At 51.9% G+C, this 13,311-nt stretch overlaps 1 protein-coding gene across 1 annotated transcript in view; it reads left to right on the top strand.

Moving 5' to 3' along the window:
• The window catches only part of CPNE5 (copine 5), a gene marked incomplete at its 5' end in the record, with an annotated part of 75,553 nt that overhangs the window by 45,278 nt on the left and 16,964 nt on the right, over positions 1 to 13,311 (top strand). The window contains 3 exons of the mRNA XM_080938320.1: positions 550 to 653; positions 5,800 to 5,904; positions 12,374 to 12,415. Of these exons, the coding sequence (XP_080794446.1) occupies positions 550 to 653; positions 5,800 to 5,904; positions 12,374 to 12,415 (251 nt within the window). The remainder of the gene's footprint in view (positions 1 to 549; positions 654 to 5,799; positions 5,905 to 12,373; positions 12,416 to 13,311) is intronic.

Raw genomic sequence — 13,311 nt, 5'->3', positions numbered from 1 at the left:
TTTGAACCCAGAGCAGCTTCCGATCCATCTGTAGACCTATGTATACATTGCTGACTGCTGGTGAAGTTGCCCCTATGTCCACGGGTAACCCTGGAGGCTTGTACCAGGCATATCTATAATGTGTCTTAGTGACCAAGAAGCAAGTTGTAGAGAAAAGGGTTTATTCCGCTTACACTTCCACATTGCTGTTCATCACCAAAGGAAGTCAGGACTGGAGCTCAAGCAGGTCAGGAAGCAGGAGCTGAGGCAGAGGCCATGGAGGGATGTTACTGGCTTGTTTCCCCTGACTTGCTCAGCTTGCTTTCTTATAGAATCCAGATCTACCAGCCCAGGGATGGCACCACCCACAATGAGCTGGGCCCTCCCTTCTTGATCACTAGTTGAGAAAATGTCTTACAGCTGGATCTCATGTAGGCATTTCCTCAACTGAGGCTCTTGTGATAACTCCAGCTTGAGTCAAGTTGACACAAAACCAGCCAATACACTATTCTGCTCTTGCCGTTCCCTGGGATCCTCCTGCCTCAACACCCCGTCTTCCCTCCTTTCCAGGATGTGGCCACAATGCAGTTCTGTGCCAACAAGCTGGATAAGAAAGATTTCTTTGGGAAATCCGACCCGTTCTTGGTGTTCTACAGGAGCAATGAAGACGGAACGTGAGTCTTCCTGACAACCCCCTCCCCCAGGGTACCTGTGCATCAGGCAGGGATGACCCAATGGGGAGACCTGGCATTGCCACTCGGAGGCTCTCAGCAATGGCGGGCACTATGTATACCCCAAGGAGTATAAAAACAGGGCTGGGCTGGAGAGATGGCTCAGTGGTTAGGAGCACTGGCTGCTCTTCCAGAGGTCCTGAGTTCAGTTCCCAGCAACCACATGGTGGCTCACAACCATCTGTAATGGGATCTGATTCCCTCTTCTGGTGTGTCTGAAGACAGCTATAGTGTACTTATAATAAATAAACGAATAAACAAATCTTCAAAAAAAAAAAAAAAAAAAAAAAAGAACAGGGCTAAGGCAGAAAAAGGTCCATTCTGCACAATCCAGCCACTCCCCCACCCCACTCCCCAAATTCAGAGCATCCTCAAAGGTTCCCCAGCTGCACATCGGACCAGCCAGTGCTATGACTTTTTCCCAAGGCCCCACACTCGTACCGTCCATATATTCAGAACTACAGGGTGGAAAGACCTTGATCTCCCTCCCCGTTAAGGGACACACACAGCACAGTGACCAGTTCGGGTCAACATCACAAGGGCTGAAGACCTAAGAACCCAGGGGGAACCTGAGGTTCCCCCCCCCCCCACACACACACACCGACCAGCTGCCTGACCCAGGACAAGTTACTCCCCTTCTCTGGACCTATTTTCTCATCTATGAAGCAGTTGGATGAGGCAAGTCTCTGTGGTCTCTTTAAGTAGCCCTGTTCTGGGATTCTACGGAAGGCGGAAGGGATGAGGTCAGAAGGGTTAATTGGACAAACTCAGCAAGGAAGAAATGGGTCCTTAGGGTGGAGTGAAGAAGGAAGCATTTAACAGGGCCGGGAGAGCCAACCTTCTGCAGAGCTAGAGTGCAGGGTACACAGCCCCCCTCCCCGGTGTGCACATGCATGGTGTGTGTCTGTGTGTGTGTGTGTGTGTGTGTGTGTGTGTGTGTGTTGAGGCCAGCAGCAGGCAGGAGGTATATTTCGGTGCAAGTGAAAACCGATTTTTAAACTACCGAACAGGAATCTAGGTGCGATCATCTGCATGACAAAGGGCTGCTTTGTCTCTGGAGGACTCCCTAAAAGATGCTTTAAATAATTCCCGAGGACTCTAATAAGTTGGCTTTAGTGGGGAGAAAGAAGAAAGGCCCAGGTTGCTCTCTCTGTCATGGAGCACTGTCCCTTGCAGAGAGGTTGAGCTCTAGCTAGCCCTTTGGGCCCTGGCGGTGGGCAGGATGGGGGGGAGGGCAGGAGAGCAGCTCGGGAGGGATGTGTGCAGTGGGCTGTGTGGGAAGGATCTGGGGCTCACGACTGTGACAGATGAGGAAGCAGGTGGGAGGTGCCTGTGGGTGGCAGTGGGGCAAGGAGGGGGCAGAGGGGCTCCATAAAGACCCATGGGGACCAGTGCTATAGAGCTTTTCCTGGTGCCAGGGCCAGGATTGCCTAGAGTGCTGGGGATGCTCTAGTGGCTGTGTCCTTGGGAGCCATTTGGGGGTAAGTGTCACTCTGGTATGAGGGAGTACTGGAAAAACTGACTGGGGACTATAGCGGTGACCAGTACACTTCCCCATTCAAGACAGACACCGAGCTAGAGGAAGGTGACCGTCCAGGGGGTGAGGGGAGGGTGGGGTGGGCTCGGGAATCCCACCAGTTAGGAGAGAGCCTGGAGTTCAAGGGTCTTCAGCCTGGAGGCTGGAAGCCAGGATGTCCCCGAGCTGGTCCGTCTTGTCCACTGTGGTGATCCATCTGCCCTTCCAGAGGCCACAACCAAGCTGGCTGCCTACCAGGCCCTGGCCTGGCATTAGTAGGTACAGCGGAATAATTGTAGGCAGCTTGTAACCCAACAGAAACTTCTAGCATGTTGAATGCTCCCTGCCAGACCCCGTCACTGTACTGCTTCTCCTTTAGCTGGGATGAAATATCTAGACAAAAGCAACACAAGGAAGGTTTCATTTTTTGGTTCCTGGTTGGAGGTGTCATGTTGTCAGAGTGGGGAGGTCAAGGCTGAAGGAGCTAGAGGCAGCTGGCCACATTGCATCTGCAACCAGGAAGAAGCAGACCCAGAATGCTGAGGGGGTGCAAGGGTGTGAGTGTGTGTGCGTGCACGTGCGCTCACGTGCTTGCGTCTCTGTGTAAGTGCATGCATACATGTTTAAGTCAGAAGATAACTTTTGATAGTTGGCCCTTCCTTCCACCACCTGGGTCCTAGGGATTAACTCAGGTCATTAGATGACACCTTTACCACTGACCCATTTCTTCATCTCTAGCCATTCTGTTTTAGTGTGTCATTATTGTGGTTTTGCTTGTTTGAGACAGGGCTCCTCCTTGTAGCTCTGGCTGTCCTAGAACTCACTGTAGACCAGGCTGGCCTTGAACTCACAGCCTCTGCCTCCCCAAGTGCTGAGGATTAAAGGCGCGCACCACCACCCGACTTTTTTCTTTTTCTTTCTTTTTTTTTTTTTTTTTGTTGTTGTTTGTGTTTGTTTATCCTTAGCCTGTCTTTTAATATTATTTTACCATCCAAGGAAACTCCGGGAAAGGATTCCCTGGGGATGCACATCTGGCTCTGGGACTGGGACTCACATCTGTCTGGCAGATGGGTGACACTTTCCCACACTCATGCTCCAACTGTGTGTAAAAATGAACTGTCTGCAGGGGCCACTTGGCCTAGGGGAGCCTGGCACTAGGCAGGGGATCTGAGAAGCCTATGGGTCTGATGGTGGTAAGAACTGCCGAGTTCAATGGAAACCCTTTCCGGCTAGTGCCTAAGGCAGATGCAGGACCACCCAGGGTCCAAGAAGAGAACAACTGGACTAGGAGCTTAGGAGACCTACTCGGCTCTTAGGCCTCAATGGAAGAAAGAAAGAGGTCTATGTGGGAGGGCTGAGGAGGCTGGGTAAATCTGCCCTTTGAGGAACCGTTCCAGGGTAGATCTCTAAAGTCCAGGCTTCTGCAGCCTGGCTACCCTCCCCTCCACTCCCCCTAACCCCCCCTTCTCAACCACCAGCCCCAGTCCCAGGCAGCAGGGGGTAGGAGGGCCTCCTGCCCCAGTCCCTCCTCCAGCTCCAGGGTAAGCTACAAGGTCTCCCACGTGGATCTCACACTCCAGTGGGTGGGCGGGAAGGAACACGGAAGAGAGCCGCTCAGCTCGCTGACAAGAATGACATTTTGACTTGAAAATTACCAAAGAAGGCTGTGTGGGCTCGGGTGGGGCCCTGGCGCTTCCTGGTGACCTTTCCGAGCTGGAATGTCACCGGAGCGGGTGCTGGGCACGCTTTGCCCATCCTAGAGGTAGGGCTGCTCTGAAACAGGCTAGGCATGCAAGGGGGGGTGGGCAGCACACCGTGTCGGGAAACAATGGGGACAACCCTATTCTATACAGCTACTGAAACAGGCTCTTGGATTCCAACTGGAGGGGTTTAGGGGGGTCTCAGGCACCCCGAGTAGAGGACTTTGTCTCCACTGAACTTAAAGGCCAGTGTGAAAACTATGGGGTCTCTCACTCAGGATGCACAGTTTCTTCCTGGCTCTCATTTCTTTCTTTTTGTTTCATTTGTATTTTATTTTTTGAGATGGTGACACAGTATAGCCCTCAAAGGTGACCTGCCTGCTTCCACCTGCCTTCCAAGTTCTGGGATCACAGGCTTGAGCTACCATGCCTGGCAGTTCCTTCTATTTTGAAGATTTATTTATTATATATAAGTACACTGCTGTAGCTGTACTTAAAAGACACACCAGAAGAGGGCATCAGATCCCATTACAGATGGTTGTGAGCCACCATGTGGTTGCTGGGAATTGAACTCAGGACCTCTGGGAGAACAGTCAGTGCTCTTAACCTCTGAGCCATCTCTCCAGCCCTCCTTTTATTTTATTTTATTGATTTTTTTTTTTTTTTTGAAGCAGGCCTTTGGCCTGCTGTCAAGCATCTGTCAGCTGAGCATCCCTGGCCCTCATCAATTTCCTTTAAAATACAACCCAGACAATCAAGAGCACCCATGTTCTTCCAAGAGATCTGAGTTTGGTTCCCAGCTCCAGGCTGGGTGGCTCCCGGTCACCCATAACTCCAGATCCAACACCCACTTCTGGTCCCCAGGGGCAGTTGCTCAGGTGTGCATATGCAGTCCCTCAAGCACATACAAAAAAAAATGAATAAATGGGTGTTGTTGTTGTTAGAAACAAGGTTTCTTTGTGTAGCCCTGGCTGTCCTAGACTCGATTTGTAAACCAGGCTGGCCTTGAACTCACAGAGATCCACCTGCCTCTGCTTTCTGAGCTCTGGAATTAAAGGAATGCGCTACCACATTCACATCCAGCCTCCCCCACCCACCATAGTTGATAGCAAGGCATGGTGACAGTACTTAGATCCAGCAGAAGAGAGGTAGAGGCAGGAAGATCAGAAGCTTAAGTTAAGCTTCATGAGACCCTAGCTCAGAAACCAAAAACAAACAAAAAGATGTTCGGATATGTAGTAGGGCCAGCCGCTGTTCTGGGCTACACCATCATCAAGAGTGTAAACACTTGCTGTTCCTGCGGACCTTAAATTTTACTGACAGATCATAACAGGATGAATAAGGAGAGACAGAGCCCGTGTCAAGCGGTGACAAATGAGGTGTGAAGGGAAAGAGAGAGACATGGGGTGTCAGAGCCAGGGTTTGTCCCTTTGAGACACAGCAGTGTAGAAGCTCCTGGAGGTGATGGCTGGCTGGAAGATAGAGAAGCTTGAATAAGGAACCAAGGGAATAGAGAAGGTGTTCCAGGGAGAGGAAGAGCAGGCACACACTTGCACCCGCCACCCATGTATCCCTGAAGCTCAGTTTCCCTGTCTCCAGGAAAGGTGCTACCCAGAGAGAAAGGGCTTGGTCACAGCCACATGGGCCAGCCCCAGGACACTGGCTGGACCTCAGGTCTCTGCCATTCCCCACAGGATGTGCTGTTGTTCCAGTCAGGGCCTTGCCTAGTTTGGGAACTTCTCTGCTGTGCCATCTTGCTCTAGCCTGGCTGTGGCCCTTGAGGTTGGCTCCTCCTGTCAGAAGTCAGAAGGCTGCCACATCGGCCATCTGAGCTTCAGGCCTGATGCTCATCTTCCACTCCCCTTGGCTCTAGGTTCACCATCTGTCACAAGACAGAGGTCATGAAGAACACCCTCAACCCTGTGTGGCAGACCTTCTCCATCCCGGTGAGGGCCCTGTGCAACGGAGACTATGACAGGTAAGCTAAGGAGTGCCCGCTCCCCCACTCCCTTTTCCATCCAGGCGGTTTTCAGACTGCCATGTCAGAGTGGGGATTGGAGCCTCCTGCCCCTCTACACACCTGCAGCTTCCTGTCTTCTACACGAGCATTGGTGTCCCCATCACGGGATCACTGGGGACTGGTGCTCTTTATTGCCCTGGGTGGGGCAGATGGCAGCAGGCAAGGGGCAGGGGAGTAGAGGTAGGTGGGGTCTCTCTCCAGCAACCTCACTCTCGGCCAGTGGACTCTGGATTCAGGATCCCAAGGTACGTAAAAGTGAGGGGTGAGGTGGGGACATATTATATGCAACCTCTCCTCTTCCTCACCTCCACGTGTCAATGCTGGTGCCAGAGTTCACCCCTGACTGACTAAGGGAGCTGTCAGCCTGGGCAAGCTCTGACCTGCCTGTCCTAGGGCTGCTCCCATGAGGCCAGCAGGAGGCTGTCGGTGACACAGGTCCACAGTCAGCCTCTCTGTTCGTTTTTCCCGAGCCCCTGCCGCCTAGCTTGGAAGTCGGCTGGGAACAAAGGTGCCCACCTCCCCTTCTACCCAGCTTCGCAGAGCTTAAGTATTCGTGGAGGAGGCAGACATTAATCCAGTAATCACACGGAGAAACATGTCATTACTGCAGAAGGTGCTGGAGAGAGCAGGAGGGAGGGCCGGGTGGCTGCCGAAAAATAGGATTGGTCTGCCGCAAGTCACCCAACCACTGGCTGAAGAAGTGGGGCTGTGGGGGGGTCTGCTGGCTGCTCCCACAGAAGCCCTGGGGCATCAGAACAAACACCTTGAGGACACATTGGGACTCTGCACAGGGTTTTCAAGGGGATATAGATAAGGGTAGTAAGCAGGTAGTAAACATCCTAGTGTTTCTGTCCAGGGACACTGACAGGTTGCTGGTCTAATACAAAGAGCCCCCCACCTTTGTCCTCATGGCTAGAACAGCAACACAGCAATCTGTCCCCAGGTACTCAGTGTTTCATTCCTGGTGCTGAGTCCCTGACTTTGTGGCATTCAATGGCTATTTGAGACCTTGTGGTCTGACCATGGAAACTCAGAGTCCTGTAGACAGCTAAGCAATTGTGCAGAAAGAGCTGGGGACCAAAGTGAATGTTGTGCTCAAACCAACTCCCCCTGCACACAGCTCACTGAGTCCCAGAGCACCTGGAGTCGGAGAGGGGACCGGATGGCATTAGTTGGAGGCGGGACAGCTGGAAGACGTGGGATGTGGGTCTTAGGCAAAGGATGTGGAAAGAATGAGAGAGCAGACAGCAGGTGAGTCTGCCTCCCTAGAGGAAGGACTCGCAGGTCCTGAGAACCCAGCTGTATCAAAGACAGACAGAGGGACTGTGTGACTGAGACTGGTCCCCTGGGGGAGGAAGTGCAGACAGGCCTCAGCTTAGCCCTCTCTCCCTCCAGGGCGGCTGGCTCTCCTTCTCTGTGGCTGGGCACAAATTGTCTATGACATGATTGGCAGCAAAATTAATCCAGGGGCTGAAGCGTCTGGCCGACTCTCACCCGGGCCTAGTACTGCCCCCAGAGCCGGCTGCATCAGAGGCCATGCTTCCTCTCCTGTAGGCCCTCTGGCAGCCGTGAGGTGCATGTGGGGGGTTCAGGGAAGCTGTGTTCAAAGGTGAGGGTTTTGGGGGCCTGAGATGAGGGCATCCTAGAGAGTGGGTTCAAGCCTTAAAGCATTTCAAGTTCCTTTTGAGATTAATCTCAAAGGATTCAGAGAGGGGCAGGGGACAGCAAGAGGGAAGGTCCAAAAGACCTTGGTATCTGGGTGGCTGGAGGGAGACATGAGTGGGCTGAGCTCTCATTTGGTACCCAGTACCACAGAGAGAGGTACAGAATGGGAGTGGGGGGTGTGGAGAGGTGGGGCTTAGGTGGGAGATTGAGGGGGGAGTGTGATCCACCTGGATTTTCATTCTTCTTCTCCTCCTCCTCCTTCTTCTTCAAGTTATTTATTTATTTTATATACGTGAGTACACTGTAGCTGTCCTCAGACACACCAGAAGAGGGCATCAGATGCCATTACAGATGGTTGTGAGCCACCATGTGGTTGCTGGGATTTGAACTCAGGACCCCTGGAAGAGCAGTCAGTGCTCTAACCACTGAGCCGTCTCTCCAGCCCCTGGCTAGATGAATAGGTTCAATGTGTGGGGTTCCCCTTTGTCACAGCCTACAGAAAAACCACAGCCTGTTTGGAAAGAACCATCTCTGGTGAGGAAAGCTGTGTTTTTGTTCTGAGATGAGCAAACACTATTCTATCAAGTAGCTAAGCAAAGAAAATATGCCGGAAGACTGGATATCTCTACTAAGAGAGAGCGGTACCCTAGAACGACGGGCTGGAAATGCTCCGTGCTGTTAAAATTATGGGTTGCTTAGGCTGGGTGACACTGGCCCCAACTGACTGGCTTAAACACGGACTCTTACTTCGTGAAAAATAGCCTTAGGAACCTCTCTCACGATGCGAGGAACCATTCCGCAGATGAGGAAAAATGGAGGGTCACGCTGTGCCCATTTCACAGATGAGAAAGTAGAGGGTCGTGGTCTACGTCAGAGCAAGACAATGCCTTTCCTTCTGAAGACGCCACCTCTGGGCTCATCCCTGATCTGGGGTTTTCTTATCTCTTACCACTTTTCCATGTGTCTCCATTCCCAAACAAAGCCAAAACCTGAGTGGCCCAGCTGAGCAGAGCTGAAGTCAAAGGGGGTGGTGGGGTAAGACCCCATCCAGCCCTGGGGTGGCTGTGGGGACAAGAAACACTTTCCCTGGCATTGCCAGACTGTGCCCTTCCTACTCTCTTTAGAATTCTGGGAGTTGAGGATTCTCCCTGATTAAACCTGATCTTCCCGGGGCAGGTTGCTGTTCTCCAGTGAACATCCAAGGCTGTAAGAGTGGGAGCCGGGGCGCAGAGTGTTCACCTGAGCTGGGAGTGTTCCATCAGCACCTCCGTGTTCCTTAGGGCCGCTGGACCCTGAACCGTGGTGGTGACACAGGAAACTAGTGACCAGGCTCACTACCTAACACTTCAAGAGCCACCCCAAGGGCGGCCTTAGCAGTCCTGTGGAACACGTGCAGAATCTGAACAAGATGGAGAGCCTTTCCCTCGCCACAGTTTTTCTCAGAGTATCCGACTGTTAGGGGAGGGAAGCCTTGAAGGCCTGTCAGTCCCAGGGTCTTATGGGTACCAGGGAAATATCCCCTCTCTTGCCGTGAGTGGACATTAGTACCACCATGGTCCAGAGGTGACCACGGTGTATACATCACGGTCAGTACTCAGGGAGGGGGGTCTGGAGACCTCACCTGCACCACCATCAGCCAGTCTCTCTGAGCATACTCCAGGATGTTCCTCTGTGTCTTGTGAGACCAGGGACCTGTTACCAGCATAACCCATTCACAGAGGTGTTAGGTGATCCCTGTCAGCTAGCAGGAGTGTGAACACCTAACATCTACCTGCCAGGCGCTGGTCTAGGAGTGAGAGTCTGACCCATGGAAGACATTTTAACAGACAATATGGCTGTCTGAGGATGAAGGAAAGGTCCGTGTCAGGGCCTGCAGGGTGGCTGGAAACAGCACCCTCACAGAGGACATTACTAACCCACGGTGTATAGAGGAACAGCCATCAGAGGTACATAACCAGTACCCGCAGGATCTGGGGCACCACCCTGGGCTACTGTCCCCAGAGAGATACTCTTTCCTACCCTCCTCACTCCCTTCCCTGAGACTCTTAGTTCTTAGCTTTTCTGTGCCCAGTGGGATGTTGGTTTGATTGACCACTGAGAGTTGTCTTCTTCACCCTAAAGAACGTTATCTTGGGTCTTACGACTAAGTCACAGCCAGTCTGGCAGTAACCTGGGTAAAGAGACAGAGCCCAGGCCTGTAGGTCCCAAATCCCATCTGCTATGACCTGGGCTGGCAACAGATTTGTGGACAGAGACACCGGGCTTCTCTCCAGGCCTTCTCCTGAGTCTGGGAGCTGCTCTTTCCTCACCAGGCCAGGCAGGAGGCTCAGCCTCTGAGCTCAGCAGCCCCTCCCCCAGGCTGCCTAGGAGAGGCCAAACAGACACAAGGGTATCTCCCAGCCAGCCTCAGCTGCCGGTTCTTAGGGAGCTTCTAGCCACCATCCCATCTACACTGTACCCTGGACCTGCTGATTCTGAATCAGCCAGAATTTGAGTCCTAAGCTTGAATCTGAAGAGGGCAGGCAGTTGCTCTGCAGTTTGCTGTAGGCTCCTGGAGGATTTTCCAGATGTGGTCACAACCAAAATCCCAGACAATAAAATAAGTCAGACCCTTCAAAATTTAATTTAAAACAAATTTTAATTGTTTATTTATTTAATGTATATGAGCACACTGTAGCTGTCTTCAGATACACCAGAAGAGGGCATCAGATTCCATTACAAATGGTTGTGAGCCACCATGTGGTTGCTGGGAATTGAACTCAGGACCTCTGGAAGAGCAGTCAGTGCTCTTAACCGCTGAGCCATCTCTCCAACCCAGAAGCACAGTTTAAAGGTGTCCTTTGTGTTTATATTTTATAAATGCAAACCCTGTGGTTCCTTAAAACAGATTGTTAAAATGAAAGAACAGGTATTAGTGTGTCTACGTTTCTGAAGGTGCTGTCAAGAGGCCATGTTGGTGGCTTCGGCTTGGACACTGGACCTGAGCCTGGAGGTAGCATGCCACCTCTCTGAGCCACAAGGCCTAACCATAGAACAGGAGGAGTGTGGGGCTTGCTGGGTAGCTCACAGTGTGTGTGTGTGTGTGTGTGTGTGTGTGTGTGTGTGTGTGTGTGTGTGTGATGTCTAGAAAATGCCTCTTGATTTCCACATTATCTAAACATGCACGAATGCCTTTTACATAAAATTTAATTAAAGCCGGGATGTGGTGTCACATGCCTTTAATCCCAGCACTCAGGAGTCAGAGGCAGGCAGATCACTGAGTTCAAGACCAGCCAAAGCTACATAGTGAGGCCCTATTCCAAAAACGAACAAATAAAACAAAACCCTAGCTGGCAGGGCCGACCCCTGAAACCCGTCCTCTGACCTCCACAGGTGTGCTGTAGAGAAGGCACATTCTCCTCCTCCATCAACAGATAAGCACATGTATAATAATAATAATAATAATAATAATAATAATAATAATAATAATAATAATAATAATAAAACAACTAAATCTTGGGCTGGAGAGACAGCTCATTGGTTAAGAGCACTGACTGCTCTTCCAGAGGTCTTGGGTTCAATTCCCAGCAATCACATGGTGGCTCGCAACCATCTGTAATGGGGTCCAATGTCTTCTTCTGGTGTGTGTGAAGACAGCGACAGTGTACTCACAGACATAAACTGCCCTTCTTTCTGTATCTGCTTTGTATTGTGTCATTTCCAGAGAGCTAGCACAACCTTCTGGGCACTGCAGGGTTCTATTCTGGAACTTTCTTCTGCCCCATTCTGTGACTCTTCCCCTACACACACACAGAGAGAGAGAGAGAGAGAGAGAGAGAGAGAGCCTGGAGCATCTGAAAGGAGACAGCACCCCCTTCTGGGAGCCACAGAACTCCCAAGTCAACTACTTGGCAAAGCAGAGAGGATGGACCACAGTGGGATAAATAGATGTTAATAGAAGAAACGCCAGTTCAGACTGCCTTCTGCATCCCATGTGGACCTCAAGATCAGAAACCCACACTTTATGGGCCTCTATCAGCTTCCTAGGCCCCGAGTGCTGCCTGGCAGCTTCCCCATCCCTGGGCATCCCAGAGGACAGAGCAGACAGCACCAAGGGTTAACCCTCCACCTCCCTCCTCCTGCTTCTGGTCCTCTAGCCTGTTGCCATGGGAACAAGGCTAAAAATAAGATGGGCTCTCGAAGCCCAGCCCCATGCTTAGGAGTCAAAACAAACTAATTAAAGCTGCCTGGGTTAGAATGTGAAGAAAATCCCACCCTTTCTCAGAGGCCAGGCTCAGGGAGGGAAAGCTCAGCAGGCCACCCCAAGTCAGGGCCCAGGGGTCCTTTCTTAGCCTGCAGGGCTGGGGCTGCCTCTGTCCCAGTCTCACCCTAGACTCAGGGTTCTTCCTGCCAGGCAGTCTTGTAATCCTCTCCTATACACGTGTCCCTGCTTCACTGTGAGGTCCTGCCCATCATGGCCAGGCCACAGGTAAATGCCCAGTTTGGCCTCCTGCTGAGACGTCTACTCCACGTAGGGAAGCTAAGAAGGCAGGATGAGCAGAGGCCTGAGGCCACTTCAGCTAAATCCTTGACACCTCAAAATGTCCTGCTGTGGCTCCGGGGTGGCCTTTGCCCCTAAGATCTTAAAAGGCCTTAAGATGGGTTTCCTTTGCACATAGACTTGGAACATGGAGGAATGTTTGCATGCATCCTCCCGGTACAAGAGTAGGAGGCCTGTCCTCCGGTCCATCCTACCCAGAATTCTTTGCTGTTTGTTTTCTAGGACCATCAAGGTGGAGGTGTATGACTGGGATCGTGACGGCAGGTAAGGGCAGGAGGGTGAGAGGTGAGTGGACCTAGGCAGCCCTGGGAAGCAAGGCAGGCCCATGCGGGCACTCTGGGAATGAGGGATTGGGTCCATGCAGGCTTATCTGCTGTCATTGTAGCTTAGATCCATGGAGTTCCTTCAGGACAGGATGCTGAGAGCCCTCCTTTCCCCAACATAGCTGCCAGCAGCCAGCCAGTGTCTATACTCTCCTCATTTGCAGAACTGGGAATGCTCTGAAGTGCCCGTGTTGTAGGACACTGAGCATTACAGATACCTCCTTTCTCTGGGTAGAGCCTTGGCCAATGCACTGTAGGAAGACCAAACTCTAGAGAAAGAGGCCAATGCCTAGAGACACCCCACAGTCCAGCAGAGGCTCACTGTAAACACGGTCTGTAAGGGCAGTGGCGACAGGGTGTTCTGAGGCTCAGGAAGGACAAGGCATTCCTGAGGAGAGCTAGGTCAAGCCTGCAGGCAGGTGACTTGGGAACAGTGGGAGTACCCCATGAGGAACAAATGTGGCTGGCATTCCTAGACAGAACAGGAGCCTATCTCTCAAAGCACCAATCCAAAACCTTCACTGTCTCCCACTGTCTGCTGAAGCAAATCCAGATATATCCTGGCTTGACGGTGGTCACAGTTGGCATCTCCTGGGTCTGACAAAGATGGGGGTTATGGTGCTCTTATTATAAAAGGTGTAGCTGAGTGAAGCCCAAGCCATGCCCCTGTTAAACCTCACCCCTCCTTCCCCATCCTGTCCAGCCAGGTCAGCCCCACCATACCTCCAACCCAATCTGCTCCTTCTTCTAGCATTTCCCTACATCCATCCTTTACCTGGGAGTTTTCTCTTCTCTGTCAACTTAGGACAGCCTCCGGGAGCCACAGTGTCCGATCAT

The sequence above is a fragment of the Micromys minutus genome (genome assembly GCF_963924665.1).
Source record: "Micromys minutus genome assembly, chromosome: 25".
In the NCBI taxonomy this organism is placed as follows: Eukaryota; Metazoa; Chordata; class Mammalia; order Rodentia; family Muridae; genus Micromys; species Micromys minutus.
Note: the sequence above shows the minus strand (reverse complement) of the source record. Positions and strands in the feature narration are given on the sequence as shown.